Genomic DNA, 21,148 nt, shown 5'->3' with positions numbered 1-21,148 from the left:
ATTTTAAATGTAACTTGATAAAGTCAATAATGAGCTTATTGGAGTATAATATGTTTTATATAATTTACGCATTCATTAATAACTCACATTAATACATAGTTTGATCATTTTCACCAGAACTTCACCGTCCCGCATTTCATGTATTATTGATTGCTTGATAATGTTTATATAGTGCAATAGTGAAGCAATCCCTATGTTTGTGCGAATTTGTTCTTCATGTTCTAGTTTGTTTGTTTTTAAACTATGTATTTCCAAGAGACCGCCAATAACAAGGTTGGGTAGATCGAGCATTTGTTTTTTAGTGAAGAGTTTTTTTATTTTCTTTAAATGAGTCACTAGTATTTCTCACTGTAATAAGGGTGATCCGACATCTCCCGAATCTATGCAGCATGTCGTTTTTTTTATAGGAAAACATTAATTAAGCGAACGCGATCGAAATCATGTATCAAAAATGATTAAAGCCTCTATAACGCTCAAAATCAACGAAAAATTCGTAAAGCATTTCGTAAAATAAAGTTAACACCTAAATAATCAGTGTTTCTAATAGCAATAATTTCAACGCTAGATGTGGTATGATTACATCAATTTTTGTAGATACAAAATGCCCGTTTTTATTTATTTGTGACACAATTAATTCCATTTTTATTTCTGCGAATATATCTATTCATACGACACACGAACACTAAAATGGTGTTCATGTATCGTATTAATAGATATCGTTGTGGGAAATTAAAATGGAATTAAATATGTAAAAAACAAATAAAAACAAGCATTTTGCATCTCCAAACATCTATTTCACCAGACCTTATTTGGCGTTGAAATATCGGCAATTGCCATAAGGAACACTGATTTTTAATTGTTGAACTTTATTTTACGAGATACTTGACGAAATTTTCGTTGATTTTGAGCGTTATAGAGGCTTTAAGGTCGGCGAGACAAATTAAGATATATCGGGCTTGCAGAAACATTTTTTCAACGCGTTTAGATTCATCTTTTTTTATTAATATTGACTACCAAAGGCCCATAGCACATTTAATATTATGGTAAAGCATAACTGACACGGGTTGTGAACGAATGCATCACTCATATTTTGTTAGAAAAATTATCCCATACAAAATCGTTTATAACTTTATTTATTTTATCAAGAATGTTCCCCTTCGGAGTTTGTATCGCGAATAAGCAACGCGCATTGAAAGTGCATGACTAAATATAAAAGTTATTAGACCGTTTGCCATTATTCTATTTATTTAAATGTTTTAGCTTAAAAAATAATATCGGAAAAAAATATACTAGGATATCATATTTTGTAAGCTGAGATTGGAAATTATTCCTAAATCATATTAACTTAGTTTATCTCATTGAAAGCTTGTATTTAGTTTAATAAATTTATAGCTGAATAACGTTGTTTACTATAAACAAGAAATATCTTTAAAAAGATATACGGCGTTGATGTTGTAATGTTTGCGACCAGTGAAAGGAGATGCAATGAAGCGACCATGTATTTTAATGAAGGAAATGAGTGATAATAAGATAATATATTTTAATGTATTAACAAATAAAAATGAAGAACAAGACTAGGTGAAATTGTATGTTTTATTGTCAAAAAGTATTGTAATGACTAGGTTTTCATAATTGAACGAGTAATACATTAGTTTCAATAGGAAAAGAAAACATATTCGCTACTTAAATACTATGAACATAATGTTGGAATGAAATAAAAGATAATGTGTTATAATGTGTACAGATGTTAGTAGAATGTAAACATAAAAGACTCAATATTGCAAGCATCATAGTGATATGAATTTTTTGCAGAAAGACAGAACTTTATATAAAAATGAACAAAACAAAGTATAAAGAAACATATTTAACGCAAATATGGATTATAATAAATCAAAGACAGATATATTACCAACACCTATATATTTCCTTAGCATCGCGGGCTACCGCCCCCAAACCCCCGCTTTGTCGATAGTGGTAAACAACTGCGTACCGGTAAAGTGCAATCTAGCCTGTTTTTGTAGTGTTTAGTGTGGCCGCTACGGCATGTAAACAATAGATTCTTTTAATTGTAGAGGCATGTGGTTAATGCTATACTGCTTCGTAAACTAAAGAGAAACGTTTCGATGTAATGTTTAGAGGATGTTTTGTATCATGACAGTTTTTAATTTAGTGTAATTTACATGTAATTTACAATATATTCGTATTTCAGTTCAAATGATATGCATCCAATGTTTTAGTCTGGGAACCAGACTACCAATGTTTACGGTGATTTTTTTATTATTAGCCAATGCACAATTCGGGTTTATTCATATCGGACCTATCATTAATGAAGGTCATCTAAGGTCAAAAGTGACGTTAAACAGCTACGCTGAAAAAAAATCACCTTTGAAGAAAAAAAAAACACAAGAATATCAGTGAAACTGATGGATGCTCCGCGAGTATACGCTTTGTCAATGTATGGGTTAACGGAAAGCATGGTAATAAGCAAACACTCGTTGAAAGACCAACAGACCGGAACAATGAAATCGACATGACATAGGAGCGGAATGATGTGACATTATGTTCATGTCAAGACTAAGTTCATATTAGTTGTCAAATGTTGATGATTAGTTACCGAAATCTCACGTGAAAGAAAATTACAATTCAAATAACAACGATGCACATGTTCGTATAAATAATTCATACCAGGGTTCATCATATTCAGATTCTTAGTATATGAGAACTATCACGGAAACGATAAGTGGGAAGGTCCGAAGAACCGACATCGAGTAGGACATAAATGAGTACAGGGAAATTCGTTTCAGACCCTTGAAAACCACCCGATACGACTCGGGTTATAATGTTCAAGAGGCTTTAAGTTAACGGAGTTACGCTGTATGAACAGGCAATGGTATGACCATCATACCATTTGGTACGGAGTTAGCCTCTAGATAACCTGCTCAAAGATCTATAAATAAACAGTTTATTTATAGATAAAGAAGAACAACGGGTTTGGCTACGGTAGCTCGATCTTCTCGATTATTTGAGCCGCGTTCTGAGAGAACTGGGCTTAATGCATGTGCGTAAAGTGTCGTCCCAGATTAGCCTGTGCAGTCCGCACAGGCTAATCAGGGACGACACTTTCCGCCTAAATTGGATTTTTGCTAAGAAGATTCTTCATTTACAGGAAAAATGTCATAGATGCGGAAAGTGTCGTCCCTGATTAGCCTGTGCGGACTGCACCGGCTAATCTGGGACGACACTGTTCGCACATGCATTTTGCCCAATTTTTCACAGAACGCGGCTCATTTATTAAAAATTATGAAGAACAGCGCCTTTTTAGGTCTTGAACTCAATAAAGAAGTGAAAATGGTTATTATATAAATATTACATGGCTGACAGGGTGACAGTAAATTTGTCAACTTGAGGAAATTCGCCTTGGTTGACAGTATTTTCCGAAAGTTGACAAATTTACTGTCACCCTGTCAGACATGTAATATTTATTTTATTATACCGAACAAACTTTTCAAACATGAACAATTTATAAAAACCATGAACAATTTTAATATTCAATGATTGTATTTTAATACAGCAATGAATAACCATTTATATTTTGATAACAAAAATAAAAGTACACTGGTTAACACAGTCAATTTCTTATCACTTGATTACGCAATTTATGACGTGAACAGACGACAAAATGGCAAGCAATATTGCCAGCAAACGTTTTTCAAGGATAAGCGAGGAGGATTTTAAGGTGAATACAGTCAATTTCTTATCACTTGTTCGGTATCATAAAATAAATATTACATGTCTGACAGGGGGTCAGAACAAACTTTTCAACATGAACAATTTATAAGAACCATGAACAATTTTAAGATTCAATAATTGTAGTTAAACTCAGCAATGAATAATCATTTATTTTTTTATAACAAAAATAAAAGTTCACTGGTTAACACATTCAAAGTATTCTTTCCTAATGGTGCAACACAATACCAAATGTCACTGGTCTCTTGAAATGATTCTAACGGTCTTTGCCATAATGCTTCGAGTTTAGGGTTCAGTTTAGATAGGTACTTCTCAAAGCATCGGACTGGACAAAACGTACTGCCAGGCTGCTCGTAGATCTTTCCTTCTCCTGTGGTATCATCGGGCGTATCGTCAATCCTAAAAAGATGATTTCACAATAGCACTTGGAAAAAATGAAAACTTATAATAATTTGCAGTAGTATGGATCTGTCTGTAGGAGAGGGGATGCATGTGACGAGTGAATCTGGTTGGTCGCTCGATATATGATGGTAGGGGCACAGCAACTAAACCTTGAACAATTTTGAAAAACATTATTAATGTAGTGTTATTTCGTCTTTCTTGATGGGTCTGCCAACCAAGTTCCTGTTGCATGGAGGTGACACTGTCATATGGGGAATAGTTATGTTTGACCCAGCGGACTGCTCGGCGCTGTACATTTTCATTTTTTTGTATGTTTTGTAATGTGTGAGGGCTCCATATGGAAGAAGCATATTCAACCTGTGGTCTAACCATGGTCTTGTATGCGAGCTGGCGAATGTTGGAATTTCTCGTCTGTATGTTCCTGCGGAGAAAACCAAGAGATTTATTAGCGTTATTTGTAATTCTATTTATATGGGTGTTCCAGGAAAGGATTTGTGAAATGTCCACACCTAAGTATTTTGCATTGTCAACAGTTTCTAATATTTGTCAATGGAGCCTGTAATTAAAAGAGAATTCTGATTTATTTCTGGTTATGTTTAAAACTTGACATTTACTTGGGTTGAACTCCATGTCCCAAAGATTTTCCCATTTCATTAGTTTATCTAGATCTTCTTGTAGAGTGTGTCAGTCATGCATATTGTTGATTGTTAGGTAAACGGCAGTGTCATCTGCAAATAAGCGAACTTGAAAGGTAATAGACTTAGGTAAGTCGTTTATATATAGAAGAAAAAGTAACGGACCAAGCACAGACCCTTGTGGTACCCCGGATGTCAATGGTACCTCGGATGATAGTTCTCCATCTAGAGCAACCCGTTGAGTGCGACCTATAAGGAATGATCTGATCCATGAGAAAGTATCTTTATCCACACCATGTTCCTGCAATTTGAAAAGCAGTTTAAGATGGTTTACTTTGTCGAACGCTTTGCTGAAATCAAGCAATATTAGATCAGTTTGTTTTCCATATGTCATATTTCGTGTCAGGTCATCAATGAGTTGTAGAAGTTGTGTTTCGCATGAACGTTTTCTCTGAAACCATGCTGTAAGTCATAAAGTATGTTATATTTATTGAAATGAGCTGAAAGATTTGAAGCAACTATATATTCTAAGGAATTACATAAAATACAGGTGAGAGAGATGGGTCTTCTTTGTTCCCTTTCTTGAACAGCGGTATTACATTTGCAGATGTCCATACTTTCGGGAGAATTCCGGTGTCCAAGGATTTCTGAAAAAGGATATTTATTATTGGAGAAATTTCTGAACTAAATTCTTTTAGAACAAGAGGTTTGATGTTGTCTGGACCTGCTGCCTTGTCTGGTTTAAGATTGGATAGCAACTTCTGCTCCCCATTGACACTGACTGTGATCTTTGGCATTGTTGGAAATTTTCTGAAAGGTGAAGATGAAATTTCATTAAGATTTCTGAAAAAGGAGAGGCATGATTGAGAAAGGGTAAGGGGGGACATAGATGTGAAGACGGATTGGAACTGTTGGTTCAACACATTGGCCTTTTCTTGATTCACTGAAGTTGATTTTCCTGAAACATTGTCAAAAAGAGTAGAAATACCTTGAGCGTCTTGTTTGGAGTTTTTTTAAGAGACTATACAGTTTCTTCGGAATAAATTGTTTAATACCAGTTGATATCTCATCTGAAAAAATTGACCAAAGTTCTTCTACCGAGGTACTTTCACCTTTTTCAAGCAGCATGTCACTCACTCCTTTCATGTGGGTTTTGAAGGAAACCCAGTCTGCCTTTCTATACAGCGGTACAACCCTGGGTTTCTGTTTTGTTAATTTTGGTTTTTGATCTGAAATAAATTATACAATATCATGGTCTGAAATGCCTGGAAGAGTCTTTACAGAGTTAACAAGAGTATGATTAGAGGTAAGGAAAAGGTCCAAGATGTTGTTTCCTCTGTGTTCCTCTTGAGTTTTTAGTCACCATAAGGTTAAAATCTGCAAGCGAATCAATAAAATCATCATAAAGTTTTACATTACTACATCCAGGTTTAATTGTGGGTCTGTGTTCTGTATCCCAGGAGAACTTGGGGTAATTAAAATCTCCGAGTATCCAACAATTTTCTTTTATTTTGGCGGTTAGCTCTAGAGATTTCCTAAATTCTTCCGAACTTTGCACATCAGCTTCTTTTGGTCGATAGTATGCTGCAATATATAAAGGTTTACAGGAGGTTAAATGAATTTTAATCCAGAGTATTTCACAGTTGGTTTTTAGCTGTTTCTGTTCAGTGGCCAAAATTGTGTCTTTCACCAAAATAAAAACTCCTCCACCTTTGCTGCTTCGGTCTCCACTGAAGGGGGTGTAACCTAAAGATTTTGGGAAAATTTCACAGTCTTTATGATCTTCGGTCAGCCAAGATTCCGTACCTACAACAATATCCGGTTTATGAGTATCTAAAAGTGCATATAATTCAGCTTTTTTATTTGCTATGGATTGAAAATTTACACATATAACTTTTAATTTTGGGTACTGTTTAAAGGGTGTTTTCAGAGACCCAGGTTTGGTGGCCGTCTGCGTTTTAGTCAGTCTCGTCTGTGTATCATCATTTAGTGATTCAAACCTGTTATGGGACGACAACGAGTGCGATGAGCTACTTGAAAAATTATGACAATCACATATCGAACATACCCACGAAAAAGACTTATCTAATGCTACTAGGTCATTGTATGTATTGGTATCAACATTCTGACAATTTATATGGTACCAGTGAGAGCATGTGTCACACTCTATTGCTAAATCATTATCAAAGACTTCAGTACCACATGAACCACATGGGTATTCGGGGCCGGGATTTGTCTCTATGTCATTTGATAATAAGAGAAGCAAAATACATAAGTACAGCAATGATGAATTACGAGTACATTTCTGTGGAATATGCCACTTGTTAAATTTCAGTAAACAACCATAAATATGAACATTTCCAGGCAGTATACTATTTGGACGAACAGTGGGCCTTGGGTGGTTGGTTGAGGCTGCTGTTTGGAGTGGAAATAAACAAGGATAAGATCAGGAACGCTGTAAAATGAATCAAAATACCTGTATGCATAATTCAAAACAAGTCTGTAATGGCGGCTACCAAAGGTCAAGGTCACTTGGAAGAAAATCTGTAATGCACACATAAATGTTATAACTAGCAGAAACGGAGGAAGTAGCCAATGAATCAGTGAAACAACCTCTTATTTCATGAAAACTACCTATTTAACCTGAAAAAAAAAACCTTGAAGTCTAAGATTAGTGTTTTTTTAATAAATTTTGACGAGAGTCGAAAAAGTTTGTTAGTCGGCACGACGCATGCGCATAGTTAAATTCTTTGCAGCAACTGCCAGCTTTTAGTAAAATCACTACGATTTGAAAGGTTGACATTATATATATTTTAATAATTGAACCTACCCGTGATTTTTTGTTGATTCTGAGATGACCTGGTATATAAACTTTCTCCCGGTTGAATCAGTTGCTATAGTAATGTAGACTTCGTCATTGACCCTAAATTCTCTTGACCTCTCCTCAGAAGGTAGTGCATTAAGTTAAACCACACCCTGTTTTGAAAACCACATGGAGTGTTAATATGTTAATATTAAACGGTACACTGTTGCCACTTAATTTTTCCAGATCGCTGTCGGATATTACAGGTTTGTGGTCGACACTCCCATGTCCACTTCGCTTAAGCTGCTTAACTTTTGACTTGTAGGTTTCATTACTTGATGAAAATTGCTGGTCTTTCACATTAATGTTATACGTGCTTAAGAGATGCTTGGAAATTCCCTACTTCAGACTGTCCAAAGATTTTTTCTTTAGTTCCTCGCCGTTTTTCTGACGTACAGATGCATAGAAAAAGCCACGGAGCGTATATTGACTCGTCTAGAGTCCGTGAAAAAGCGTAACTCAATAACTGGTTGTTAAGTTCCGCTGGATTTTCCACGAGATCACTAAGATCCATGTAATTGGAACGAAGAAATTCGTTGTACAAGTTCATACCATGTTTAACTACACGTTTAGTGTTTTTAGAGTCCTTGTCACGATCCAATGCCTTCAAATCCTCCTCGCTTATCGTTGAAAAACGTTTACTTGCCATTTTGTCGTCTGTTTACAGCGGAAAGGCAAAACTGCGTACTGCGCATGCGCGAATGGGACAGTATAATTTTAGAACATTCCGCACGTGGTTGCTAAGGCAGCGGGATACAGTATTTTTTGTACAGTAATTTTTTTCCCGCTGGTGGCATGTGATTGCCAAGGCAGCGGGCGACAGTACTTTTTGGTCAGTAATTTTTTTCCCGCTGGGTCTGACAGTATTTATATGTAACGATGGCCTATGGGAGTTTAGCATTGTGAATAAAAGTGAGGTATAATAAAAATATATATTTTATTCAAGGACTTTGGAACATTTTAAGATTTAATATAATACATACTGAAGTGAATCTTGCTACCGCGTGGTTTATGTGTCATATCTGTGAAATGTAAAATAAATTCATAATTTTAAAAACACTAGAGATTTGTTTGTATTTTAATTATAATTTAGAATGCAATACCAAAAATTATAAACAAGAATTGTAAACAGAACAGCGTTTAATTAATTCATTCATTCATTCATTCATCCATCCATCCATCCATTTATTCATTCATTCATTTATTTATTTATTTATTTATGTATTTATTTATTTATTTATTCGTTAATTCTTTCTTTTATTCGTCAATTCTCCGTTCGTCCGTCCATCCATCCATTTGTTCGTTCGTTCGTCCGTTTGTGCGTCCGTGTGTTTGTTCATTGGTTGGTTGGTTTGTTGGTTCGTTCGTTCATTCATTCATTCATCCATTCATTCATTCATCCATTCATTCATGCATAAATTCATTCTTTCTTTCAGTCAGTCAGTCAGTCAGTCAGTCAGTCAGACAGACAGACAGACAGACAGACAGACAGACAGACAGACAGACAGACAGACAGACAGACAGACAGTCAGTCAGGTATTTCGTTCTTTCGCTCGCTCGCTCATCATCATCATCATCATCATCATTATCATCATTTTATCTACAGGTATTTTTATATATTTTTTTCATTATTTTTACTTTTTATTATATTAGATGCATATTATGTTAATGCTGACACGTTAAAACAAAATAAATGTTGAATGAAGGTTAAAAATCGAATGGTGATAACGTCACATAGCAGCAGTAAAGATGCCTTGGATACTTTATGACATCTCATGCCAACAAGGTGATTGATGTCGGTGTGTCATGCTACAATTTCCTGTTTATTGGACCCTACAACTGATAAAGCCGCTTTTAATAATGGTGATAACTATTATTTATATTGCTGAACAATACCTTACTACGAAAACAAATGACACCGGTTATTTATTTGACCCTTTCTTTGTTTCAATTTATATTAAAAGTAGAGGAGATTTTGGGGATTCCGATAATGACGTCACGTTTGCGCATGCTCAAATTGTGGCCGTCAAACTGCGGCCATTTTGATATTGTTTGCATTTGCTGAACCGCATTGTGATAATGTTACCATAACAATCTCTACTTGCCATATATTCGCGACCCTTTTTATGAACAGACACAAAATATTACAAGATATGTACATTTCCATAAAGGAAATTCATTTCTGCGTTAAATAAAACCGGGTTAATGAATATCACTGCACAATTGATGAAGTTATGGCTGTTTAAAGCGATGCACCACCTGTTTTCGGGTGGTTTTGAGTTGGATACCTTGTTATATATATATATTTGATAGATCAGTCAGGCTTAAACAACCGAAGATAATTAGTCTCCTGAACAGTTCATTATCCTCCAAGAGCTAATTAGAGTTGTTAACGAATAATTATCATCGTAAACCATTGTTATGTGGATGTCTCAACTCATGATTAAAAAAAACAAGAGGCCGGGCGCGGTTATATGTTCCTTACGGACAAGGATCCGGCGAACAACCAATCATATCGCAAAGAGTTTCAATAAACCTCTCCAGTCGATTTTATTAACTTTAAAATTTATTGTTTTTAAATTATTTAGTAAAAATAGTCTCATATCATCGAAATGTCTTTCGTGTTGCATTTCTTAATTGGCGCAGTATAAATGTACTATTTCAAATAAGAATGATTCGTTTTGTAAAGACCATAACATCTAAGTATTAATTTTATTGCCAATAGTCTTTCAAAGGCATTACTTAAATCGATTTGTCAGGCGTTTTCTTGTAAACAATCTAAGGAATGCAAGAGACATTAACTTAAACGGATTGGGTTGGGACTTATTCAGTCTGTTAAGTGTGAGCTTTTGAAAGAACGGATGTGTCTTTATGTAACTCGAAACCGCTCTTTTCAAATTGTGCAAGCGTACTGTATAACTAGAAATATTTGAGCAAAAGAGGAACATAAAGCGTGCAGCTAGGGTATAAATAAGACTTAATTTTTGGAAAACTGTCATACGACAATTTTTAGTTTGAAGGTGTCTTTCCCAGTCTAATTAGGCGATATATAAACGCGTGCAGACGGTTACTACGAATTCGACATAAAGGTGACACGTATTATTGATTGTAACAATGAGTTGCGATAAAGTAAGCAGCCGCTTTTCAAGGATGAGCTGTGTGCCAGCAACCCTTTTCCCTAGAGTAAAGCACTCATCGGAGTTTTTTTTTAAGAACCACATATAGAGCGCGAAGCGAGACACGTATTACTATCCAGGTGGTATGGGCCCTTTAGCATTATCCGACCATTACGTCCATAGTTAGAATTTGAGAAATTTTGAAATCGTTGTTCGAAGTCCAAAATTTTCATCCGATTGTTCCCAAACTTGCACAGGTTTTTTATCAATGAGGACCCAACCCAAACTCTATATGAGCAATATCGGACCATAAGTTCAGAATTATGTCTTTTTGAATTTAAAAATAAAAGTGAAAAACTGCTTGCTTAGGTGATTATGTCAACATTTTTCATCAGATTCTTTCCAAACTTACAGTGTCTTTATATCAATGAGCATTTTTACCTCATTTAAAATGAGAAACATCGGGACAATAAGTCCAGAATTTTTTCTATTAAATTTGACAAAATAAACAATTTCCACTTGTTTAAAAGATTTCACAACTTTCGTCTGAATATTTCCAAACTTGTTAAGTGTTTTTATATCAGTATTACTCGAACCCTATTGCAAATGATGAATGTCGGAGCAATAAATCTATTACTGAATTTCAAAGTATTGTATGCAGCTTCTTTATGCAATTTACAGTTTTCATTCAATTTTTTTTCAAACTTTTACAGTGTTTTAATATCAATGAGTACTCAACCCCTATCGTAAATGAGCAACGTAAGAATAAGTTAATAATCATCTCCCCTTGAAGTTTAGAAAAATATGAAGTTACGCTTACTAGATGAAGCAGATTTTTTAAAACCTACACAGTTCTGTTCCATTAATGAAAACTGCACACGGATGCCAGTAAAAAAAGGAAACCATTGTAAATAAAATGAACTATGAAATATTTGGGGGTTACAACACAAAATCATAGATAATGGGTATTTGGGGGATATAACACAACATCATAAATAATGGTTATTTAGGGGGTATAACACAAAATTATATATAATGGTTATACCAGTATCCTTTTTTATTTTGTTTAAAATAAGCGGCCAATATATTAATATTTACAGTAGAAAAAAAATCGTTCCATGTAACTTCATTGAGTGCCTTTTACACTGAAATTCCCGACGCCTTTTGATGCTTTGCATCAATACTTATCTTGTTCAAAATGATGTTTTCACTAATTATTATCATAGCCACACGCTAACCACCTGTGGTTTAAATCTGCTTAGCGGTTACGGAGAAGTTGTTTAACGACAAATGTATCGTTCGCATGCACGCACGGACTGACAGACGGCGGTCCTGATCTCGGCATCCTTAAAGCTCCCAACGGGCACGAGATGCTAAGATTAGGAAACAAAGTTTTCCCATAGAAAAACATTTTGAAATAAGAAATACATTACATTATTAAACATTATTGGAGACATAATTGTGAGCATAGTTTCATCAAAAGACATGCGTTTATTGTTTATTTAACATACAGTTGAACTGTCAACAATGTAATAAAAGAAAACAATACTTGTTCTGCAAGTTCATCGCATGGCTCGCAAAAGTAACAAAATCTCACCTTTAATCGTGACATAAGCTCTAAATTCATCATTTGTTCGTGTGAAACACATTGGACCCTGGTTTAAGATCTTTATGTTCATAACATAAACACACTATATGAACTTTAAATGAAAAACACTAAATATGTACATGTAGAATGTTATGGGGTCTGAGAAGTCATTTCGCCGGTCATCTTGGTACTATTTTTTTTATTTTGAGCATGCCATCTGAAAATAAATCAACGTCAATGGCTTTTTGAAGGCATTTTTTTTCATATATTAAAAAGGTAAAGCTTTAATTTTGTTTAATATTTTACGAAAGATAAGAAACCTCTTTTATCAAAATCTGATTGTAAAGAAATAAATTTAAACAATTAAGGTTCCATGATAACTGCTTGAAGATCACGTTATGAGATGTAAAAAGCAGTTCAAAATCGCTACCGGTAACTGAATACGATTACCTTTTTTATTGTATTATATTCCAATAATTGGGCTACTTTGCATAAACGATTTTATTGAAAACATAGAATTAGCGCTATTGAACGGGTTTTAAATTACATTGCATGAAATGGCACGTGAACAAAGAGTTTTACACGGCAGGTATTGGAAAAACATTATGTTGATCCTAAATTTGTAATGCAAGTTGTCTGGTTTCAAATTAAAGAATGACAAATCGTCACGGCCGCAAAAATACAATATTGTAATCAATGAAAAACAAGTTTTTGTAATCGTTACATTTGTAATCAAGAGTTATTTGAATAACTGTTATTATATTAAACAATATAACAAGTTGTTTTAATACGAGTGAATATTAATTGGATAATTGATTTGCCAACAAAGACTGGAGATTTTGAAAAACATCCGCATTGCTGTATTACACATTTGTGTTCAGGTGAGAGAAAGTTGAACAATTTGTATGAAACTTTCTTTGTTTTATGTATTAACATCGAAAACATGAAAGATTATGTTATGTTAATCTGGTAGATAAATGGGTTGTCTGTCGAACATCTTTGTTATCGTTGCTTGTTATCAGATGTGACTTTATTTAATTGTATACTTACTGTTTTCTTATGAAAAAAATGTCAACACATCGTTAAAAGCTTTATTTTTGCAAATATCTAAAGTTGTTGAAATTTATTTGCAAAAAACACTTAAGTTCATAAAAGACAGTTTTTCCTGCAGTTTGTGTCGATATCTTAAGGTATACGAATAAATCCTTGAATATATCTGAAATCGGTGACACAATTTCACGTTGCGCGGAGCATAACCGTATAAATGAATGCAGTACACATAGAATTTTTGAACAAGAACACATTCTTATTAAAAGGGGCCTTTTTACGTTTTGGTAAATTAACACAATTTTAAAAAGTTGTTTCAGATTTGCAGATTTTCGTTTTAGTAATGATATTTGTGAGGAAACAGTAATATTGAACATTTACCATGCTCTAAAATATTCATTATATGCATCTTTTGCCGATTTAAAATCCTAAAAATTATAAATCGTTGCAACGCGAAACGATTGAATAATTTGGAGTTATGTTGTTGTCGTTATATTTTGTAATATTGCGAGGATTGTTTATATAAAGTATAAAAACATCTCTTATTGTATGAGCACGGATAGTAGATTGGTCTAAGCGGAATACTTTTACTCCAGGACTCCAGGGGTCAGTAGTTCGAGCCCAGTTGAGGGTTACTTTTGTCCTTTTATTAATTGTATTCTTGTTGTTTTACTTGAGTTTTTTAGATCATATGTTTACTTTTATCAATATACAGCATTAAATGACAAACTTCAATACACGCCAAAATCTGTGAAAAGGCCGCTTTAAATAAAATAATTCTGATGTATTTCACATTGCCAAAAGCAAAATAAAGATTTGTCTTATTAAAAATGACCGACCCTCAAGAAAACCGGATTAGGGTACATATTTAGAGAGTATTTTAAGCTCCATTTGCGTAACATTCGATGATAATATTTTTTTGTAAAATGTTAACCTCCCCATACTGACAAGACCATACAAAACAGTATGTCACATGGTCACAGCCATTTTGGTTTATATTCTCTAAATTGTAAACGATTTATTTTTATATATTGGCTGAAAAGATATTAATGTATATTTAATCTAAACAATACACATAGAAGCAAACACGCTTAATTGATATTCCCAAATAAATGTTGTTTATTGTAAGGGTTGCTATATTTAAAAAGAAGGTGTAAGTGAAGGCCACTGAAGGGTTGTGTCTTTTCAAATTAAAGATATTTTAGCTCACCTAAGCACATTAATTTGTGCTCATGGTAAGCTTTTGTGATCGCTTTTTGTCCGTAGTGCGGCGTCAACATTCGCCCTGTTAACACAACAGAAGCCACATTTATTTCCCATCTTTATGAAATTTGGTCAGAATATTCATCTAAACGATATCTTGGCCGAGTTAGAAAATGGTTATGGTTGCTTGAAAAACATGGCAGCCAGGGGGCGCGGCATTTTTCATTATATGGCTATATATGGCTATAGTAAAACCTATAGTCCACATTAATTGTCCAATCTTCATTAAACTTAGTCAGACGATTCGTCCCAATGATATCAGGACGAGTTTGATTCCGGTTGGTTGAAAAACAAGGGGCGGGTCATTTTTCCGTATATGGCTATAGTAAAACATTGTTAGCACTCTAGATATCTCATTTATTGACTGATCATCATGAGACTCGGTCAGAAGATTTGTCCCAATGATATCTTGGACGAGTTCTAAAATGGTTCCAGTTGGTTAAAAAACATGGTCGCCAGGGGGCGGAGCATTTTTCCTTATATGGCAATATATGGCTATAGTAAAACATTGTTAATACTCTTGAAGCCACATTTATCGTTCGATCTTCATGAAACTTGGTCACAAGATTTGTCCCAATCATTTCTTGGTTGAGTTTGAAAATGATTCCGGTTGGTTAAGAACATGGCACCCAGAAGGCGGGGCATTTTTCATTATATGGCTATAGTAAAACATTGTTAGCACTCCAGAGGCCAAATTTATTGTCCGATCATCAAAAATTTGGTCAGAAGATTTGTCCCAATGATATCTTGGACGAGTTTGAAAATTGTTCCAGTTGGTTGAAAAACATCGCCAACAGTGGGCGGGGCATTTTTCTTTATATGGCTATATATGACTTTTGAAAAACATTGTTAACACTCTTGAAGCCGCATTTATCGTCCAATCATCATGAAACTTAGTCAGAGGATTTTGTCCCAATGATATCTTGGACGAGTTCTAAAATGGTTCCAGTTGGTTAAAAAACATGGTCGCCAGGGGGCGGAGCATTTTTCCTTATATGGCAATATATGGCTATAGTAAAACATTGTTAACACTCTTGAAGCCACATTTATCGTTCGATCTTCATGAAACTTGGTCACAAGATTAGTCCCAATCATTTCTTGGTTGAGTTTGAAAATGATTCCGGTTGGTTAAGAACATGGCACCCAGAGGGCGGGGCATTTTTCATTATATGGCTATAGTAAAACATTGTTAGCACTCCAGAGGCCAAATTTATTGTCCGATCATCAAAAATTTGGTCAGAAGATTTGTCCCAATGATATCTTGGACGAGTTTGAAAATTGTTCCAGTTGGTTGAAAAACATCGCCAACAGTGGGCGGGGCATTTTTCTTTATATGGCTATATATGACTTTTTAAAAACATTGTTAACACTCTTGAAGCCGCATTTATCGTCCGATCATCATGAAACTTAGTCAGAGGATTTTTTCCCAATGATATCTTGGACGAGTTTGAAAATGATTCCTGTTGATTGAAAAACATTGCCCCCAGGGGGCGTGGCATTTTCCTTATATGGCTATAATAAAACCTTGTTAACACTCTATAGGTCATATTTATTGTCCGATCATCGTGAAACTTGGTCAAAACATTTGTCTCAATGATATCTTGGACGAGTTTGAAAATGGTTCCAGTTGGTTGAAAAACATGGCCACCAGTGGCCATATTTATTGTCCGATCATCATGAAACTTGGTCAGAACATTTGTCTCAATGATATCTTGGACGAGTTTGAAAATGGTTCCAGTTGGTTGAAAAACATGGCCACCAGTGGGCGGGGCATTTTTCCTTATATGGCTATATATGGCTATAGTGAAACCTTGCTAACACACCAGAGACCACATTTATTGTCTGATCTTTATGAAACTTGGTCACAAGATTTGTCCCAATAATATGTTGGACGAGTTTGAAAATGGTTCCAGTTAGTTGAAAAACATGGCCGCCATAGGTCGGTGCATTTTTAATTATACGGCTATACTTAAATCTTGTTACCACTCTTAAAGTCACATGTATTGTCCAATCTTCATAACACTTGGTCAGATCATTTATTCTAATGATATCTTAGATCATGTCAAAAATAGTTCATGTCTGTTGAAAAACATAGCCGTCAGGGGTCGGGGACTTTATACTAATATGGGTATTGTAAAACCTTGTTAGCACTCTAATACTTACATTAATAGTTCACTTTGCATGTTCAAATGATATATTGGGGCTGCACTGACCAGGTCAGTTCCATAGTATATCAAGTGAGCGACTTTGGGCCTTTCAGACCCTCTTGTCTAAGGATGAAATGTTGATAACTCTGCTATTCAAAGGCATGTGCAACGAAATTATTGTGACCTTGATCTTGCCCTAAGGGACATGAGTCTTGCATGTTCTCACTGCCTGATAACGATTAACAATTACAATTGATGCTGTGGCTGATAGGATTCAGGTAATTTTTAACAGTTACAGTTTTCTTTTATATAAATAGTAATCTCTATGGTAGGACCAATCTTATTCCCAAGGGCATGATTTGAACAAATTAAGTATAGGACCATTATGCATCGTCGCAACCCAAATATTTAACCCATAACCCTTTCGGGTTTAGATAATTAAGATTTTCAAAAGTATTTACAATATAAGTTTTTATATATCATGTGTGTCCAGTGGTATATATCTTCAGGTATGAATACAGGGATGTCAATAATCACCATCGGAAAGACAAAACGTCAAGGCCTAGGTCCACCCCCAGATTGGCTGCAATGCCCATGGAATGGAAAAACGATTGAGAGTGAGTAAACCATAAAGCAATATTTTTGGTGTTTACCCTACTTGCAGAATAACGAGTTGACCATTTTTAACATGTTATGTCTTAGCCTAATTAACTCTGACTGCAAGCAAATAAAGCATTGCCCAGTGAGTACTTGTCACTCAACTTCTCGGAATTAGTGGACCAATTAAACTATTATTTTTAGTGTCAAATAACGACCTCATTGCTGCAAATAAATGATAAATCTTATTTAATGACTTATTAATTCACTTAGAATCCTCGGACAAAATACATTTGGAGTGTTTATCTTTTGGTAAAGTACTAACAGAAACAATCAAGAAATGTAAACAAAAATATAAGCCTTATTATAATAATTTACCAATGCCCAACATTAGTTAAAATTTAAGACTAATTTCTTAAACCTTATCAATCCGGTCTCAAATTTTTTAACCAAAGCAAACAAATAACACCAAAAATATTTTAAGAACTACACAAAATCACCACATTATTTGGATATGAAAGTAGTTTGTATCAATTTGTTTTTCAACGATTATTGATACGGACAATATAATGATTTTTGAACCAGTATGCAGATACGTTCCCAAATCGGCAAATGCTACAATGAAAATTTAAAATCCGGTTCTTTTGCTAAAAGTCGAAAAGAAAAGGTTGTCCTGTTTTAGACTCAGAACCTGTAGCACATCTTGTACATATGACTCATCCTTTATCACCAATGAAGAACAATAATATAATAAATAATAACTTTTATAATATTTTCAGACACATTTGTGCCTTTCAAGACGCCACTGGGCTCCAAGTATGACAAAGATGTGAAGCAGGAATATCGCTTTACAGTCGACATGCTGATTGATTCACAGAAAACAGACAAGGTATCCATTTGAGTGATTAAACATTACATAGCTATAACTCGCGAACATTAACCCTATACTTGTAAACTTTATGAGCATAGAGGGTCAGTGTGCATCGCAAATTACACATTTTTTTAGAACTTTTATATTTTACTATAGACCTTGTATATGTTATTATTTTGTAAACCTTACTTCGAATAAAAAAAGCATATAGCAGTCACACCCTCTATATGTGCGTATGTCTGTCTGACAATAACTTTCTCAGCCACAGCTTTGCTGTATAGCGATGGATTTTAAGATAACTTTGCAACTGTGTAAAGCTTCATAAGATTACATGTTGCGTAGGACACCTGTCTCCTACCTCAAAGGTTAAGGTTACATTTAGAGTAAGAATTTCAAATTAGACCAAAACAGCTTGCAAATCGTGTCTCAGCCATAACTTTGGTTTACTATGCAAATCAATGAATTTTAAACTATTTTGTCAGAGGTGTTAACCATCATTACACCATTCTCCCTGTCTCTAAAGTCAAGATCACTTAGAGGTCTTAAGTCAGATTTGGCAAACAGCATCTTGTTTTCGACATGAGTGGAGTTTGTAGAAAGTGGATTATAAGCGGAAATAAATACCTTTAGAGAAGGGCAAAATTTCGGCCCCACAATTGAAGTACAGGAACTCCCTTTCTTATCAAAACACACCTGTTACTACAACCCAGCTTCTTACTTGTGCAAATTAATGTTAATATGTGCAATATATTTTCTTCCTCAGAAGACTGTCATTTAATTATTGTCTATATGTCTCTCTTTTACAATATATATTTAATTTAGTGTTAATGGGACACATACATTGAAAGGAATTGTGGGGCAAATTTTTCTGTTTTAAGGACAATACTTGTTGGTAAAGTATATGTTAGTGAGCCTTTTCATTACATGTGATATCTAACAAAATATGTTTAGAAAAAGTTGGGTGTTCTCGTGGATCTGACGAATACGACACGATATTACGACAGTTCTGATGTGGTGAAGCTAGGATGTAATTACTTTAAAATCCAGTGTACAGGGTGAGGTCTATTATAATTATATTGGTAAATTGTCGTCTTAGTAAGGATGCTATGTTTTTATATGTTGTTTAGCAGTATTTAAGATTTCATTCTATTTTGAAATTAGTTACGAAGTAATTCATTAAAGTAAACTTTCTGAAGACTGCATGTGTTAAGTATGCATTGTACACACATAAAGCTGACGGCTGTTATTTGTTCACATTAAAAAATCTCTTTTATTTAATTTATCATTTATTCAGCTAAAATATAACTTAAAGAGTTATTATGCCTCGAATGGGTATCCAGACAAAGATGTCTTGCACCAATCTTAAGCTTTCCTGAGTTTGGCTCGAAGTGCTCATGTTAAGCATTTGTGATCGTCATTTGTCCGGCGTCGTGTATCATTCGTCGAAAAGTTATTTCTCATTACCACCTAGAGCTAACGTGTTTCCCCAATATTGATGAAACTTAGTCAGAATGTTACTTTTTACAATATCTGGGCCGAGTATGAATCTTGGCATTAAAACAGGCTGAGTTTAAAAGTGGGTCACGTTAGCCCAAAGGTAGGTCATCTGGTCGAATCTTTGAACAAACCTTGTTACCACTATAGAACCCATATTGTCGACTCAATCTTGAATGAAATTGGTCAGAATGCTTATCTTGACAATATCAATGTGAAATTGAGTTTAAATTAGGGTAACATGTGTCTTAAACTAGGTCACCAAGTCAAAGCTTAGAAAAAAACTTTTCACCACTTTAGAAGCCACATTTATATAATAATGAAACTAAGTCCGAATGTTAATTTTAAAAATATTTAGGCTGAGTAAGAATTTGGGTCACATTCAACCCAAACTACCGGTATGTCATTTGTTGAAATCTTGGAAAAATGGTGTAACCTATACGGTATATGTGTTATTTATGTATTTTACAGATATAATCTGTTTTAGTAATAAAAATCCCACTGTGGACCAGACCAATGCGTTCATTCAGCTGTGTGCGCGATTCAAGGATAAAAAGCCGCAGGAGATGATTGCGGTTCACTGCACTCATGGCTTCCACAGGACTGGTTTCCTTATCATCGCGTATCTAGTAGAAAAGAAGCAAAAAAGGTTTGAATAGGTGTCATTATCCAATGAAACAGCGTTTTTTATGCCCCCGGATCGAATGATCGGGGGCATATTGATTTTGGCCTGTCTGTCTGTCATTCTGTCCCAAAACTTTAACCTTGGTTAAAGTTTTGCGATAACTTTTGTAATATTGAAGATATCAACTTGATATTTGGCATGCATGTGTATCTCATAAAGCTGCACATTTTGAGGTTATCCTTTAAGGTCAAAAGTAAAAAATACATTCCAAGGGAAGTAATTAGCTTTAAACGGGAGATAATTTCTAAACCTTCCAAATGATATATTGAAATTGTATTTTAAAGAGGCGCAATTGGGGGCATTGTGTTTCTGACAAACACAACTTTTGTTTATCTAGATCTAAACACTTTGGTGTGGGTTTTAAAAGTTGTTATATTGACAAAGTTGTTAAGAATCTGAAAAAAACAAACAAATTAATAACCATTTTAAACTAAAACTTGAGTTGCAATCGGTTAATAATGGCAAGCCTTTGCTTCAATACCATAACAATAAGTGAAACTTAAATATACGCATGTACACTGATGTTCATTATATGTGCCTATTATGCAAAATTATGTTTTCGTACATTGTAGTGTGGATGAAGCAGTAAAGTTATTCGCTCAGGTATACACTTTCATTGTACTTGTTACCACATTTACTTGTAAGCTGCTATTAAATCAATATAATTAAATTACATACTCAAATATGTTTAAT

At 34.5% G+C, this 21,148-nt stretch overlaps 1 protein-coding gene across 1 annotated transcript; it reads left to right on the top strand.

Moving 5' to 3' along the window:
• The first annotated feature begins 17,325 nt into the window (after positions 1 to 17,325).
• LOC127839581 (mRNA-capping enzyme-like) lies at positions 17,326 to 20,429 on the top strand. Its single transcript, XM_052367971.1, has 4 exons — positions 17,326 to 17,425; positions 18,185 to 18,294; positions 19,228 to 19,331; positions 20,258 to 20,429. The coding sequence occupies exons 1-4, from the start codon at positions 17,332 to 17,334 to the stop codon at positions 20,427 to 20,429; spliced, it is 480 nt and encodes a 159-aa protein (XP_052223931.1). The 5' UTR covers positions 17,326 to 17,331.
• The last annotated feature ends 719 nt before the right edge of the window (positions 20,430 to 21,148 follow it).

The sequence above is a fragment of the Dreissena polymorpha genome, chromosome 7, assembly GCF_020536995.1.
Source record: "Dreissena polymorpha isolate Duluth1 chromosome 7, UMN_Dpol_1.0, whole genome shotgun sequence".
Lineage (NCBI taxonomy): Eukaryota > Metazoa > Mollusca > Bivalvia > Myida > Dreissenidae > Dreissena > Dreissena polymorpha.
This window is presented reverse-complemented; position numbering and strand designations above follow the sequence as displayed.

What these genes read in the sequence shown, in the direction of transcription:
- LOC127839581 (XM_052367971.1), top strand. Translation starts at nt 17,332, where the DNA reads ATGTCAATAATCACCATCGGAAAGACAAAACGTCAAGGCCTAGGTCCA. An exon ending in ATTCACAGAAAACAGACAAG is followed by an intron (nt 18,295 to 19,227) that starts GTATCCATTTGA and finishes AAATATGTTTAG; the next exon opens with AAAAAGTTGGGTGTTCTCGT. An exon ending in TTTAAAATCCAGTGTACAGG is followed by an intron (nt 19,332 to 20,257) that starts GTGAGGTCTATT and finishes AATCTGTTTTAG; the next exon opens with TAATAAAAATCCCACTGTGG.